This window comes from Mauremys mutica, chromosome 12 (assembly GCF_020497125.1).
Source record: "Mauremys mutica isolate MM-2020 ecotype Southern chromosome 12, ASM2049712v1, whole genome shotgun sequence".
In the NCBI taxonomy this organism is placed as follows: Eukaryota; Metazoa; Chordata; order Testudines; family Geoemydidae; genus Mauremys; species Mauremys mutica.
The window spans coordinates 73,891,535-73,904,331 of NC_059083.1; the positions used below are offsets into that span (position 1 = coordinate 73,891,535).

Consider the following 12,797-nt stretch of genomic DNA (forward strand, 5'->3'; position numbering starts at 1 on the left):
CCTCCCCCCACGAGAATAGCTATGCCAGTATAACTGCATCTACCCCAAGCGGTTGTACTGCTTTAACTACACCGGTATAGTGATAGTGGGACAACTTCTGTATCTAAACAAAGCCCTTAACGGTGCTCTGGCTCTGGCAGGGTAAAGGGGCCTTCAAAATTGATAAACCAATCCCGTCCGTATGAATGACAAGTACATCCACTTATGGCCCCTCTGGGCTGCCAGAGCGGCATAAAGAAGCCTTAATGGGAATGAGATTGGGCCCAATGTGTCGGTCTGTCAATTCCATTATCAAGGTAGCTGCTACTTAGCTCAGTTTCCCAAGCTGAGGCCCAGTGGGTTTACGTCCAGAATTTACATAAGCAAACCCAAGCTTTAGGTGCCTCATTTTTGAGCCCAACTTCTGAGGCACCTCACAGGGGCTTGATTTTCCGGGAGCTGAGCACTCCCAAATCCAAACTCGGGCTCAAGGCATCTCAAGTTGGGCACCTGAAATTAGGACACTCTCTTGGCCTCTGTGACCTGCCCAAGCTGCAGCAGCAAGTCCATGGCAGAGCTGTGTATAGAGCCCAGGCTTTGCCTTCCAGCCTGGGGCCCTGCCCCAGTGCATCACTTTCCCTCCAACAGGCTGAGCCTACAAGCGCCCTTCAAGGGAGTCCTGTGAGAGTCACTTTGGCAGAAGCCAAGGCTGCCTAGCTTGGAGGATTCACCCTCATAAGCACTAAATCTCATTGCGCTACGTTGTTGCAAGAAGCTGAGTGTTATTCATGCAAAGGAAGTAATGACAGCCTGTCTGTCACAGTGATGCTAAGTAGCTTAATTTCTCTATGTATTTAATTCCGGTAACTATGCACTTCTGTGTGTCAGTTCATTGTGCATTTGCCTTGATCAGTTTTTGGGGACGTGAACTTAAGGGAGGATCAGAACGAGATGCACCCCTGCTCTCTTGGAAACACAGACCTTTGTTTTGCCTTTGGCAGCCCAGTGCAGCTTTGCCCCCGGTTGTGGCTTAGATGTCAGAGGTTGGGTGGGTGTGAAAGAGACTCAAACCCTCTTCTCTTTCTAGGTCACTTATTTAGAAAAAAAGGTGACCGAACTGGAGAACGATAACATGACAAATGGAGACCTGAAGAGCAAACTGAAACAGGAGAACACGCAGCTAGTTCACAGGTAATCAAACATGCAGCCTGCTTCCTCTGTGTCATGTCCCTGCAATACCTTCAGGAGCAGAGCTATAGTGAGACTAAAAGGGAAGTGGAAATCCAATATTGGGTCCCAGCTGCTTAGATAGAACGAAGCGTGAACTTTCAGCTGAATTTTGTGCGTGTCACTGTCGTACACAGAGCAAGTGTCCTCAGAGCTGTTCATCTGGGAAGCCCAAAAAATGGAACTGCACAGCCTTGCTGCATGTGCAGTGAATTGTGTCCTTTAAGCAAGCTTAGCAATGTAGCGGTTATGCTCCTGCCAAGCAGAGTATCTGACTTGCTTGCAGCTGGCTGTCCAGGGAGAGTCATCTCGCATCATGTTATGAAGAGAATGCCCCCATGTCTTTTATGGTATACATACTCGAGGCAGAAACTGGCCTACATCTAGAGAGAAAATACAGAGAATGGCCATAATAGAGAAATAAATGTTCCTTAACTTTGGCTGCTGGGAAGTATGCGTACAAAGATCTAAGTGGTAAATCAGTATAGAATAAAAGGGGTGTGTGTGTTTGATGCTCTTGAATGTGGTGTGTGGGCAAGTGTTTGAAACTGTTACCAAAATGACTGACTTTCCTAGAGTTAATGAACTAGAAGAACTGTTGAAAGACCAGGAGACATCAGCTGAACAAACGCTGGAAGAAGAAATAAAAAGGCATAGAGAAGCATACAGCAAGTATGAAAAAGAAAAGGGCACTGAAATTGAACTGCTAAATACAAGGTAAAAACATACCAGCTGGCAAGTTGGGGTGATGTGTTGTCTAGATCCACATAGAAGCAGATGACTGTTTTCCTTATGTGTTTTTTGTAATCCACTTTTTCATTTAGTGTGTGAACCTAGATTGTGTGTTGCCTTGTGTGCAGATGGTTACGGGTTAGATACGTAAAATAATTGAAGAGTCACTTAGTTGTGTAATACCCAAAAGCATGTTAGGTTCTTTATGTGTAAGAAGGATCCCTGCCCCGAAGAACTTACCAATTACCAAGACCCCAGTTCTCCCAGCTGATCCCTGTTCAGAGCCCCCTTGGCAGAGGTCTGCCCATGCAAAACAACTTGATAGACACTATACATACCCCAAAAGGACGGGAGAATGGGATACACTTGGCTTTTCCCCTGAGTTGAGATTTGTTGACTCCCTGCTCAAGTTGCATTGTGGCAGTGTCTCTTTTATGGCATAAGAACGAACGTGACATGTAAATGTATGTCACGAATGGCTTTCTGGGCACCTACCATCACTCAAGTCAAACAGGAAAATAATTACCCTCACACCGCTGACACAACAACCCAACTGCAGTCAGCTGCCAGATGTTCTCCCAGATGTACATTCAGCCAAGGGCCTTGCACTGGGCTCTGAAGGATGCCAAGCTGTGGCCCTGGCATATGGTGAGGAAGCAAAATCTGTAAGAGAGAGCCTCCTATAGGCATGCCCAAGAAACCTATAAAGCACAACCATAAAACTAGAACTCAGGCCAAGGGCTCTATTCTTGTTGCCGCTGCATAGATACAGGTGTCTATTTTATCCCCATCTTCAACCAGGACAGGAAGGATGTGAGACTGATTGATTCTCTGCTGTCTTGGTCCTTGGGAAGCTACTTACACCTGTGCAGAATGGGTGTAAAAAGCTACTAGAATGCTGTTAAATTACTGCCGAAGGTTCAGGGTGGCAAGTCAAGCCCTGCATATTCTGTCTTTGTGCAAGAGATGCCCAGTAGAAGCTTAGAAGACAATAAAAGTTCAGTTGCCTTTTATTACTGGCTTCATAAATTGACATGTCAGTGCTTTCTCAGCAACAGTTTAATGTAGGAAGTCCATATGAGCAGCTTAAAGACAAAAAAACTTCTCCTAGTGGTTTTCAGCACAATCACTGACTTGGTTTAAGTGGCCAAAGATCCACATGCACATTTAGATGTGAGGGGGATGGGCAAGGCATAAGACCCCGAATAGAACCTAATAGAAAGGAACCAGGCCACAGAGAAGTCCCCGATACAGTTGGTCCCAGTTCATTCCTTGAATCACTAATTTTAGAAAGCCAAATACCTACTTATTTAAACACCTACATTCAATAAAGAGACAAGATGAAAGGGGTTTTCTGGGGAGCATGTTTCTCTCAATCCCCCACACTTTCCCTGCCGATTGCGTTTACTGTAGGTCTCGCTGTCTTTATACAGGGTTCAACAGCTTGAAGAAGAAAATGGTGAACTCAAAACCACCGTCACACGACTGAAATCGCAAACCGAGAAACTAGATGAGGTAATCAAACTTCTGTGTAGTGAGTGACTGCTAGTCAGCTGTATGGTTGATGTGAGGGCAAAAAAATCAGTCACTAAACGATAGGGTTTTTTAATTGGCAATCCCCAAAATAAGAGAAAAATAACGTAAATGGATTTGGGAGACACTTAACACACCTAAAGGAATATTTCTGAGGTGAACTTCAAAAGTGACTGACTTTTATAGTCCTGTCCAAGGCCCATTGAAATGAATGGGTGTCTTTCTGTTGACTTCATTAGGCATTAGCTCCGGGGCATAGTGAGTTTTCCTTTCAGCATGGTAAATGAATTGCGTTCTCCTAAACTAGTTTGAAAACCAAAAGGTTTTGCAAGATGGCAGGGGATGAGGCGGAGAGTTATCTGTCTTCAAATGGCAAGTTTGTGTTTAAGCTTTTATGCTTTGAGAAATTACCTCCCTAAACTATGCAGAAATATCCGTTTTCTAGCTCTCTGCAGAGAAATGGCCAGACGGGAGAGTTCTGGAATAGTTACTGACCGATAAAATACCTGTTTTTGTTATCCTTGGAGGCTGCTTGTTTATATAGTGGCCCCAATCCTGCTAAGTGCTAGTACGCTCAGAACTTGGATTGATTGAATACAGCTCTGCATGCAGATAGCTGAAAAGCTCGAGCTCCGGGAGATTAGTGCCATGCTGGAACTAGAAGCGTAGAGTAGCTGCACCCATGCTGATGAATGGCATTGGCCGACGAGCATGGTGTAGAACAATGACATGGAAACATGATGGGCTGGGGAGGTCCAACTTGGCTGTCAAGTTCCTGGTTTGTTTCAGGAGAGGCAACGCATGTCGGATAGGTTAGAAGACACCAGTTTGCGGCTGAAGGACGAGATGGACTTGTACAAAAGGATGATGGACAAACTGCGACAGAACAGACTAGAGTTTAACAAGGAGAGGGAAGCTACTCAGGAGGTGGGTATGAGCAGAGGTGCAGAGCCCGCTCCGGCAGCCCTCCCTTGCAAGAGTGAGTAAAACAGGTGCACTGTCATGTGCAAGGACGGCCACAGCAGGACCTGGGGATGATAATGTCGATGTGGCAATTCCCCTAGGGGCACTGATTGTTTAACCCTTGCATTGCAGGAGTGCCTAGAGGCCTTGAGCAGGTGGGCAGCCCCATTGTGCAATCACATATGATAGTCCCTGCCGCAATTGTAAACTTTGGAGCTGGTCTGTCATGATCTCTGTGCCTCTGAGTATGTGCAGCTAGGAAGGTATCTTTCAAGCTTCCTTAGATACCCGTGCACTTCATAAACTGGCTGTGTGATCAGCACTTCCCGAGAGCGGTGCTGAGGGGCTGGCTGTGTTGCAGAAGTGCCCATCTGTTCCGATCTGGATCAGAGCCACGCTGCACCAGTTCTCCTGCAATCACCTAGGCAGTCCCTGCGCTGAAGAGCTGATCAGTTCTTGTGCAGGTGGTCAGTCGCTCTTTATTGACATGGACCATCCTGTCTTCGTCTCCTTGCAGCTCATTGAGGACTTGCGAAAGGAACTGGAGCATTTGCAGCTGTACAAGCTAGACTGTGAGCGCCCCGGCCGGGGGAGAAGCTCCTCGTCTAGTGTGAGTGAATTCAACGCAAGAACGAGGGAAGTGGAAATGGAGCATGAAATTAAACGGCTAAAGCAGGTGAGCGGGGTGGGGGGTCTCCAGGCCTCTCATGTCCGTGGGGGTGATGTTTGGATAATCGTGCAGAGATGCTGGAGAAATATCTCGAATTGTAACTTTTATCAACAAACTCCCAATAGAGACTTTCATTGACCTGAAATGGAGGATTTTTATAGTGTTTGCATTTGTTAAGACTTCCCAAGCTCTGTTTGCTTTTTTAAAGGATTGTAAATGCAGCCTGCATAGTGCAAGAGGCATGTTCATGCATTTGTGTGTGTCTCCTATGCAATGACTCACATGGGTTGACCATGAAATCCAAACTGGAGACTTTCAGATCCCTAGGCCATGTCACTTTGCTAAGGAAGTAACTGTTAGCTGGCATCAGTAGTAGGCTGCTGTCGTTTATATCAGTGGACCCCAAACTTTTCATGGTCCTTCCCCGGGACCAGGAGTGGGCCTGCGGCTGCTGGGGAGGGGGGCCAAGGCTGTGGGCAGGTCTGGGGCTGGAGCGAGAACAGAACCACGGCCAGGGGCTGGGAGCAGAGCTGCAGCCAGGAGCAAAGGCTGGGGCCAGGAGCAGAAGCCGCAGGAACGGAGCCATGGCTGAGAGGTGGGGACAGGGCTGGAGCAGAGCTGGGGGCAGAGTGGGGCTGGGTGGTTCTCCCTCTTTCCCTGCTGTGCGCCCCCCCGGGGGTGGGATTTGTGCCCCACAGTTTGGGGACCCTGGTGCTATATGGACTAGACATTAACAGCAATCCATGCACAAGTAAACATGGTATCTGTGCACACAGGAAGTTTTGCCAACTTGGGGGCACAAAATAATAAAGGCAAATTGGAGATTAAAGTTGGGGCACTTTTGTCTGTGTCTGTATTTTTCTCCCCAATATGACTGAGTTCTCGGGGTCATCAGAAGAAGCCTGACTGGAGTCTAGTTGCTTGAAGACTGTCTCCAAAATTGGAAGGTGTATAGTAATATAATCATGTTTGAAGACACAGATGAAGATAGGGATGATAGTTTTTCCATTTTCTGTACTAAGTGGCTGAACAAAGTGAAGATACACATGGGTGGGTTTTTTTTAAAGCTTATCACGCTTGGCATGGAAGCTGATCCACAGCTGGGATCAGTAGGAAACGTCTTCTGTGAAGGCTCTGTCACATTCCACAATGTGGAATTTAGGTCTTTCTCTGAAACCCTTCAGTGTTTGCCCATTCTTAGAGGTACCGTTGTAAAGGGCATATCTTAGAACAGCGGATAGTGACATGCAAAACAAAAGTGATGTTCACTTTCATGTTACCTGAGCGGATTTTCTTTCTTTTCATGAAAACTCCATTCCATTTTCTTTCCTATTTTAATAGGAGAATCAGAAACTTCGTGACCAGAATGATGACCTTAATGGACAGATCCTAAGTCTTAGTCTTTACGAAGCTAAGAATCTCTTTGCAACACAGACAAAAGCCCAATCACTGGCTGCTGAAATCGACTCTGCATCAAGAGATGAGGTAATGCAACTGAGAGCAAAACCATGCTAATCCCAAAATGTAAAAGTGAGACCAGATTAACTGTCAAGGCGAAAATTCTTACACAGACAAATCAGCAACATAACTCCTGTTTTGCCAGGAATTAGGAGTGTAGCTAAATCTAGTGATATTTTCAGATGCTTATTTTAGCATCATCCAACTAGTTTCATTATAATCAAAATAATAGAGAAATCCCATCTTAACACAGGTTTGTTTCAAAGGATGGCAGCACTGAATCCAAAGCCTATCCATTTAAGGCACTGACCGCTGTTACAGACACTGTTTAGCAGGTGCCTTATGGTATCTCACTACTTCAAGTGCGGGTCCAGTTTTTCTGATCTGATTTATTCCACTGTCAAGCTGGAGTAACTCCATTAACTTCAGAGGAGTGACTTCGGATTTACTCCTGTATAACCGAGAGAGAATTTTGCTCATGCTTCAAACTGAGTTTACACATTGGCTCCTCGTTTTCAGCTGGCACAGCTTGTGAAAACCCAGCACACCTCCAAGTTGCTAAGAAGCTCTAAACCATACTGCATATTTTAACTAACCAGTGCTTACGTACCTTGCTGAACCAGGGACTTGTGGAGAATGATTGTGCGATGTCAGTTGATGGAATTTTTCTCAGGGCTAGTCTACACTAGCAGCACTACAGCGGTGCTGCTGCAGTGGGTCCGGTGAAGATGCTCTATGCCAACAGGAGAGAGCTCTCCCATCGGCAGAATAAATCCACCTCTCTGAGAGGTGATAGTTGTGTCAATGGGTGGTATAGTCACACCCCTCAGCAACATTAGTTGTACTGAAGTAGGTGATGGTGTAGACCTCGCCTCAGAGTAAGACAAACTGTTTTTGCTGCCACCAAAATAAGTCCTGTATCCAGTCTTCAATCTTATTAGTATTAATGCAGAACTTCTGGATCACTGTCTAATACTGAGTAGCATGCTCCAGAGTGGTCCTGCTCGACTCCCCTGTCTCCTTGTTAATTGCTATGGTTTATTCAAACAATGCAATTTTGATCAGGGAAGGAGGGGAAGAATCAGACACATTCTCTACAGAGATGAGCTCTAAGAGGCACATTTAAAAAAACCAAAACAAACCCCTGGCTCGAGAGAATAAAGAGGGCGTATCTCAACAGGAATGCAAACTACAGTTGTGTTGAATTATATATGATAAACCTATATTCCCATCCAGTTGGAGACCTGGAGATGTTGGCCAAGATTTTCCAAAGTGACTAGTGATTTTTCTGGGGCATCCCAATTTTTAGATGTAAATAGAGACACCAGAAACTGATATCCAAGAGACTGATTTTTTTCAGAGAGTGGGTCCTTAGGACTTTTTCAAAAACTCATGCCTTAAACTGGGCACTGAATCACTGTCACTGGACAGCTTTTGGCATCTCAGCATCACAACCTGCCCTGCTAATCTCTCAAAGAGGCAGCTGAGCCTTCAGACCTTCTTCTCACTCACAATATCAGCCTGTGATTTTGCTTCTAGTCTGACCAAAAGAATCCACGTAGGCTGCCACAACTAACTCTTTATTTCTGGTTTTCCTCTCCCCAAAAAAGACGCATCTTGTGTCTTTGCTTGACAAACGTCCTGCTGTCACCATAACTTAGTGGACCATGTTTATTAAATTTCAGACCTGTTAAACACTGATGGAATTTTTTTTTATCGTAATAATTTTGGCCTGAGATTTTAAAGGCCACCTAATAGAACTGGATGCCCCAAACCCATTAATTTTAATGAGCACTGGGCATCCAAATCTCTTAGACAGCCTTGAAAACCTCAGCCTAAACATACTGTGTGTATAAAGCAACTTGTCTTGAAATGAACTAAAGATGCTCTCAGATGCTAAGAGCTTAGGTGAAAGGACAAAATATACATTTTCCCTGCACATTAATATAACACCAAAGGTGCATTATTGATGATTTCAAATCGATCCTTTTTTATTTGGACAGGAAACTGTGGCCTCAAAACATTATATATGTTATAATTCTCACACTCTGTATTTACAGCATCTTTTTTTCTACAGATGTAGGAATGCTTTAAAAAGGTTTTCATTAATGTACACGCTAAGATGAGGAAACAGACATGTACTTATTCAGGAGCAGGCAGTATGGGCTAGTGGATAGAACACCGGGCTATGGGTCGGGAGCCCTGGATTCTATTTACAGCTGTGCCCCTGACACAAGTAACTTGCTCAGCGGGACTTAGGGGCATGTCTACACACACAGCACTGCAACTACTCCGCTGCAGCGCATCTGGTGAAGACGCTGTCTGCCAACAGAGCTCTCCTGTTGGTATAATAAAACCACCTCCCGCGAGCGGCAGAAGCTGTCAGCAGGAGAAAATCTCCCGCCGGCTTAGCAGTGTCTACACCAACGCTCATGTCGGCAGAATTTATGTCACTTAGGGGGATGAATATACCACCCCGCTGAGTGATATAAGTTACCCAGACATAAGTCCCCATGTTATCTGCATAATGGGGATACTATCTGCATAATGGGGATACTTATCTACCTTTTTGTGTCTTCACTTTGCAATCTGTTGGGGTGAGGGAGAGCAGAGAATCATTAGAGGCAATGAGTAATTTTTTTCATACAAAGGTGACCCGAGGCCAAGCCTTATCTAATTTTAATTTGCACAGTGCTGTAGGTAGGAGTGACGTTTTGCATTAGTTACTTAACTTGGGAATTTTTGTTTCAGCTCATGGAAGCTCTTAAAGAACAGGAGGAAATAAACTACAGATTGCGACAGTATATGGACAAGATTATTTTGGCCATCCTAGACCACAACCCATCTATCCTGGAAATAAAAAATTGAAGGACAAAAAAAGCAATTGCCTGATATTTCTGCACATGCCACTGGATCTAAACATCACTCTGATACTGTAAATGATTCTATATATATCTTATGTGTGAGTGTGGTATGTTTTATATGATGTCTGGTACACTTATCTGTGAGTCATCAAATTGGCTTGATTCGTTCATGCACTTTCGATATCTGACAAGATCGCTACTGTATATTAATGTAATAACAGTATAACTGGATCACGGTGTTTTAGCTACTGGACATAATGACTCTACCTCTGGTTGTAAGGGTGAAATACAATGGAAACATATGGATGTCTCCCCCTCCCTTTAAGAACAAGAATTACTCTTTCATTCTTTCAAATGAATGAGGGTACTCCCAAAAATTGGACATATCCAGGTGTGATTCCTGACTGGTGCTGACTACATCACTCTCTGTTGAATTTAGCTTTGCCAGAGCTTTACTACTGAAACCACAAAGAGGTAAAAATAAACCTTTGGTCAAACCTGGACCTTTTAAAAAAAAATATATCTGGGGGAGGGGATCAAACTGCAGAATTGTTAATATCCATGTCAAAACACCATCCACTTGTTTGCCACTGTCAGCAAAAAGTGCTTTTAATATGAAGGCCACATATCCAACGTCAGGATGATTGCCAGTCTGTTGTCTAGTGTGTGCATGTGTATGTATTGTGCCTGGGTCCCTATAGCATTGAGGCATTGCAATGTATGCCCTTATTTTCAGGGGTTTATCACTGGGCCATTTTAAAATTAATTCTGGGATCCTACTCCTCTGCATTTTAAGGCTTCAACCAGGGAACACATTCTATTTCTTTTAAATGTTACGGACTGCATGCAAATCCACTTCATTATTTTAAAGAAAAACTTTAACTTAAACAATTAGCTTAATTCCCTTCCCCACCACCAAAGCACACTGTTGCACTCATGGGGGGAGGCGGGGGGGGAGAGAGAGAGAATGGTGGGATCCTCCTACAGTTTTGTTGTTGGTTAATCCCTGATGTAAACTAATTTAACCTTTGAACGGTTAAAAGTAGAAAGCACACTTAAGACACCAGTAACAGGTAATGTGAAACAGTGGGGTTGGGGGTGGAACACACTGCACAAGAGCTTGCATTCACCACCCAGATTACCCATCCCAAATACTATATCTCCTGTCTGACTACGCGCACATTCATATGCTCTGAATCAGGAAAGTACATAAGCACTTGCTTAGCTTTGAGCAGATACTGTACTTCGATCCCATTGGAGTTAAGGATATGCTTAAAGTTAAGCACTTGCATAAGTGCGGTCCTGACTAGGGATGGGTTTAAACACCATTTACGTGCTTCCTGAATTGGGTCCATTTCTTGTAGAATTAAGACCTTTTAACTAAAAGTAAAATCAGCTAGAAGTTAAATGCTGTGGAATTTTATTCCAAGCACTAAACATTTGTTTAAAAAAAAAAAAACTAAAAAAATTTACATGCTTTAAACTTAAACGGGTTGGGGAGGAAAAAATCCACCCTTTGTTTCATACCAATTGGCAGAAGCAGGGAAACTCTCTGGTCCATTTCTCTGTAATCAAATACCTGGCTTTTGCCTACGTGCATAGAGATATTTTCTTGTTTGTTTTAACACACTCCTTGGAAATGGACTGTTGCAGTAGATATGACTGATTTTCTGTATATACTTGCTGTTGGCAGTTTGTCTCACCCTACCATTGTCTTTATGTATTTTTGTTTGTGTATGTAATGCATTTTTTCCGTAATCTGAATACCTAGAGCATGTGTTACTGATGTAAATATAGATATATATTTTCTGCAGCTGCTGTACTCTTGCCTTCAGTGATATCTGATTGGAGTAACAGGCAGGTGTGGGGAAGCACTGAAAATGGGCTTTCCTGAAGGCAAGACCATAAAACCAATTTAGTTGTTTGTTTGAATCCATCAGTGGTTAAGCTCTAGGTAGGCCATGGGACTGGAGGAGGCTAATGATGAAAATGTAATTGTCCTTTCAGGCCTGGGTGAACTGTATAAGGGCTCATCTCTACTGGAAAAATGTCATTTTGGTGTTTAACATTAAACACTTAAGGATAGATTCTTAGCAGAGGAGATTAGGGAGAAGGGATCTCTCTAAGCAACCCCTTTACTCCCCTGATTTTGGAGCAGCCAGAGGGCAAAATTGAATCCACAGTAACTATGCTAAATTACACAGGATCTGGCGGTCTTGCACTGGTTCCACCGTAGGAGATCAGGCAGCGCATCATCCTCTTCCCCACTCCTTGCTTCCCCTATAAGGGGACTGATAGGGCAACGGATGAGGTTGAAACGGCTGTGCCAGCTTAATTCTACCCAAGGATTTCCCTCTAGTGGAAGGATCCTTCGCTGCAGAGCCATCACAAGGAATTTTTGCACCCAAGGCAAGGGCTGGCTCCAGGCTCTACGGCGGCAATTTGGTAGCAGGGCCCTGAGTCCCTGTCGGAAGGAAGGACCTGCCGCCGAATGGCCACTGCTGCTTCATTCGTTCTTCGGCGGCAATTTGGCGGCGGGTCCTTCTTGCCGAGAGGGATTCAGGGACTTGCCGCCGAAGAATGAACAAAGCGGCGGTGGCCATTCGGCGACTGGTTCTTCCCTCCGACAGGGACTCGGGGCCCCGTTGCCGAATTGCCGCCAAAGAAGCGGTGGCGGTAGAGCTGCTGCCGAAGCGCCGCTGATCGCAATAGAGCTGCGCCCCTCCGCTTTGCGCGCCCGAGACAAGTGCCTCACTCACCTCGCCCTTGTTATGGCGCCGCTTCGCTGTGCTTCGGCACTGAAGTTTCCACCTGCTTTGTGCTGCCTCTGAGTCTGTGCCGTGGATCTGTCCCTCTGCCTAGACGTGGACTAGCCTGTGTTTTAAAGTCATGTGAGCGGGTCATAATTAACCTTAAGATGTCATCTAGGTTTAGGTGGCCCTTGGGGTAAGCTACAACTAGCAGACGCAATACTAGACCCAGTGGTCCTCGTCTGTAACTGTGCTAAGGTGCATTTTTACCATTCTAAAGCAATGAAATTTGCCAGTGTAGATGAAGCTACTGCTGTTTCAAATTGGAAAATGTTCCCTTATTTAAATATTAAGGGAAATACTCAGGTTTTCAAACATTTTTCTTTTAAATAAACAAAGTCCAACATTCAGAATTTTGTAATATAACACTTTAAAAGCCTTTATTAGGGTAGGGCCAGTCAGTTGGTGGTTTGAGTAAAGAGTGAATAAGGGCTTCAGGTTTTGGTTAATAGAAAATTATTAAATTGGATATTTTAGCAGCTGAAAGCCTGATCCTGCTCACATTGAACTCAATAGCAAAACTCCCCTGGAGTTCAATGGATGCAGGATTGGGCCGTACAT

General features: G+C 44.6%; 1 protein-coding gene across 3 annotated transcripts in view; it reads left to right on the plus strand.

The window, feature by feature from the left end:
* Window positions 1-11,227, plus strand: part of RAB11FIP4 (RAB11 family interacting protein 4) — a 69,528-nt gene extending 58,301 nt beyond the window's left edge. For 2 of the 3 annotated variants that reach the window (XM_044983573.1, XM_044983572.1), the window contains exons 7-13: window positions 1,067-1,170; window positions 1,783-1,923; window positions 3,372-3,453; window positions 4,261-4,398; window positions 4,952-5,110; window positions 6,446-6,589; window positions 9,314-11,226. In XM_044983573.1, the coding sequence (XP_044839508.1) occupies window positions 1,067-1,170; window positions 1,783-1,923; window positions 3,372-3,453; window positions 4,261-4,398; window positions 4,952-5,110; window positions 6,446-6,589; window positions 9,314-9,430 (885 nt within the window). In that variant the 3' untranslated portion in view covers window positions 9,431-11,226. Of the gene's footprint in view, window positions 1-1,066; window positions 1,171-1,782; window positions 1,924-3,371; window positions 3,454-4,260; window positions 4,399-4,951; window positions 5,111-6,445; window positions 6,590-9,313 lie in introns of all 3 variants that reach the window. The other variant, XM_044983571.1, reaches the window with a different exon arrangement.
* Window positions 11,228-12,797: the final 1,570 nt, after the last annotated feature.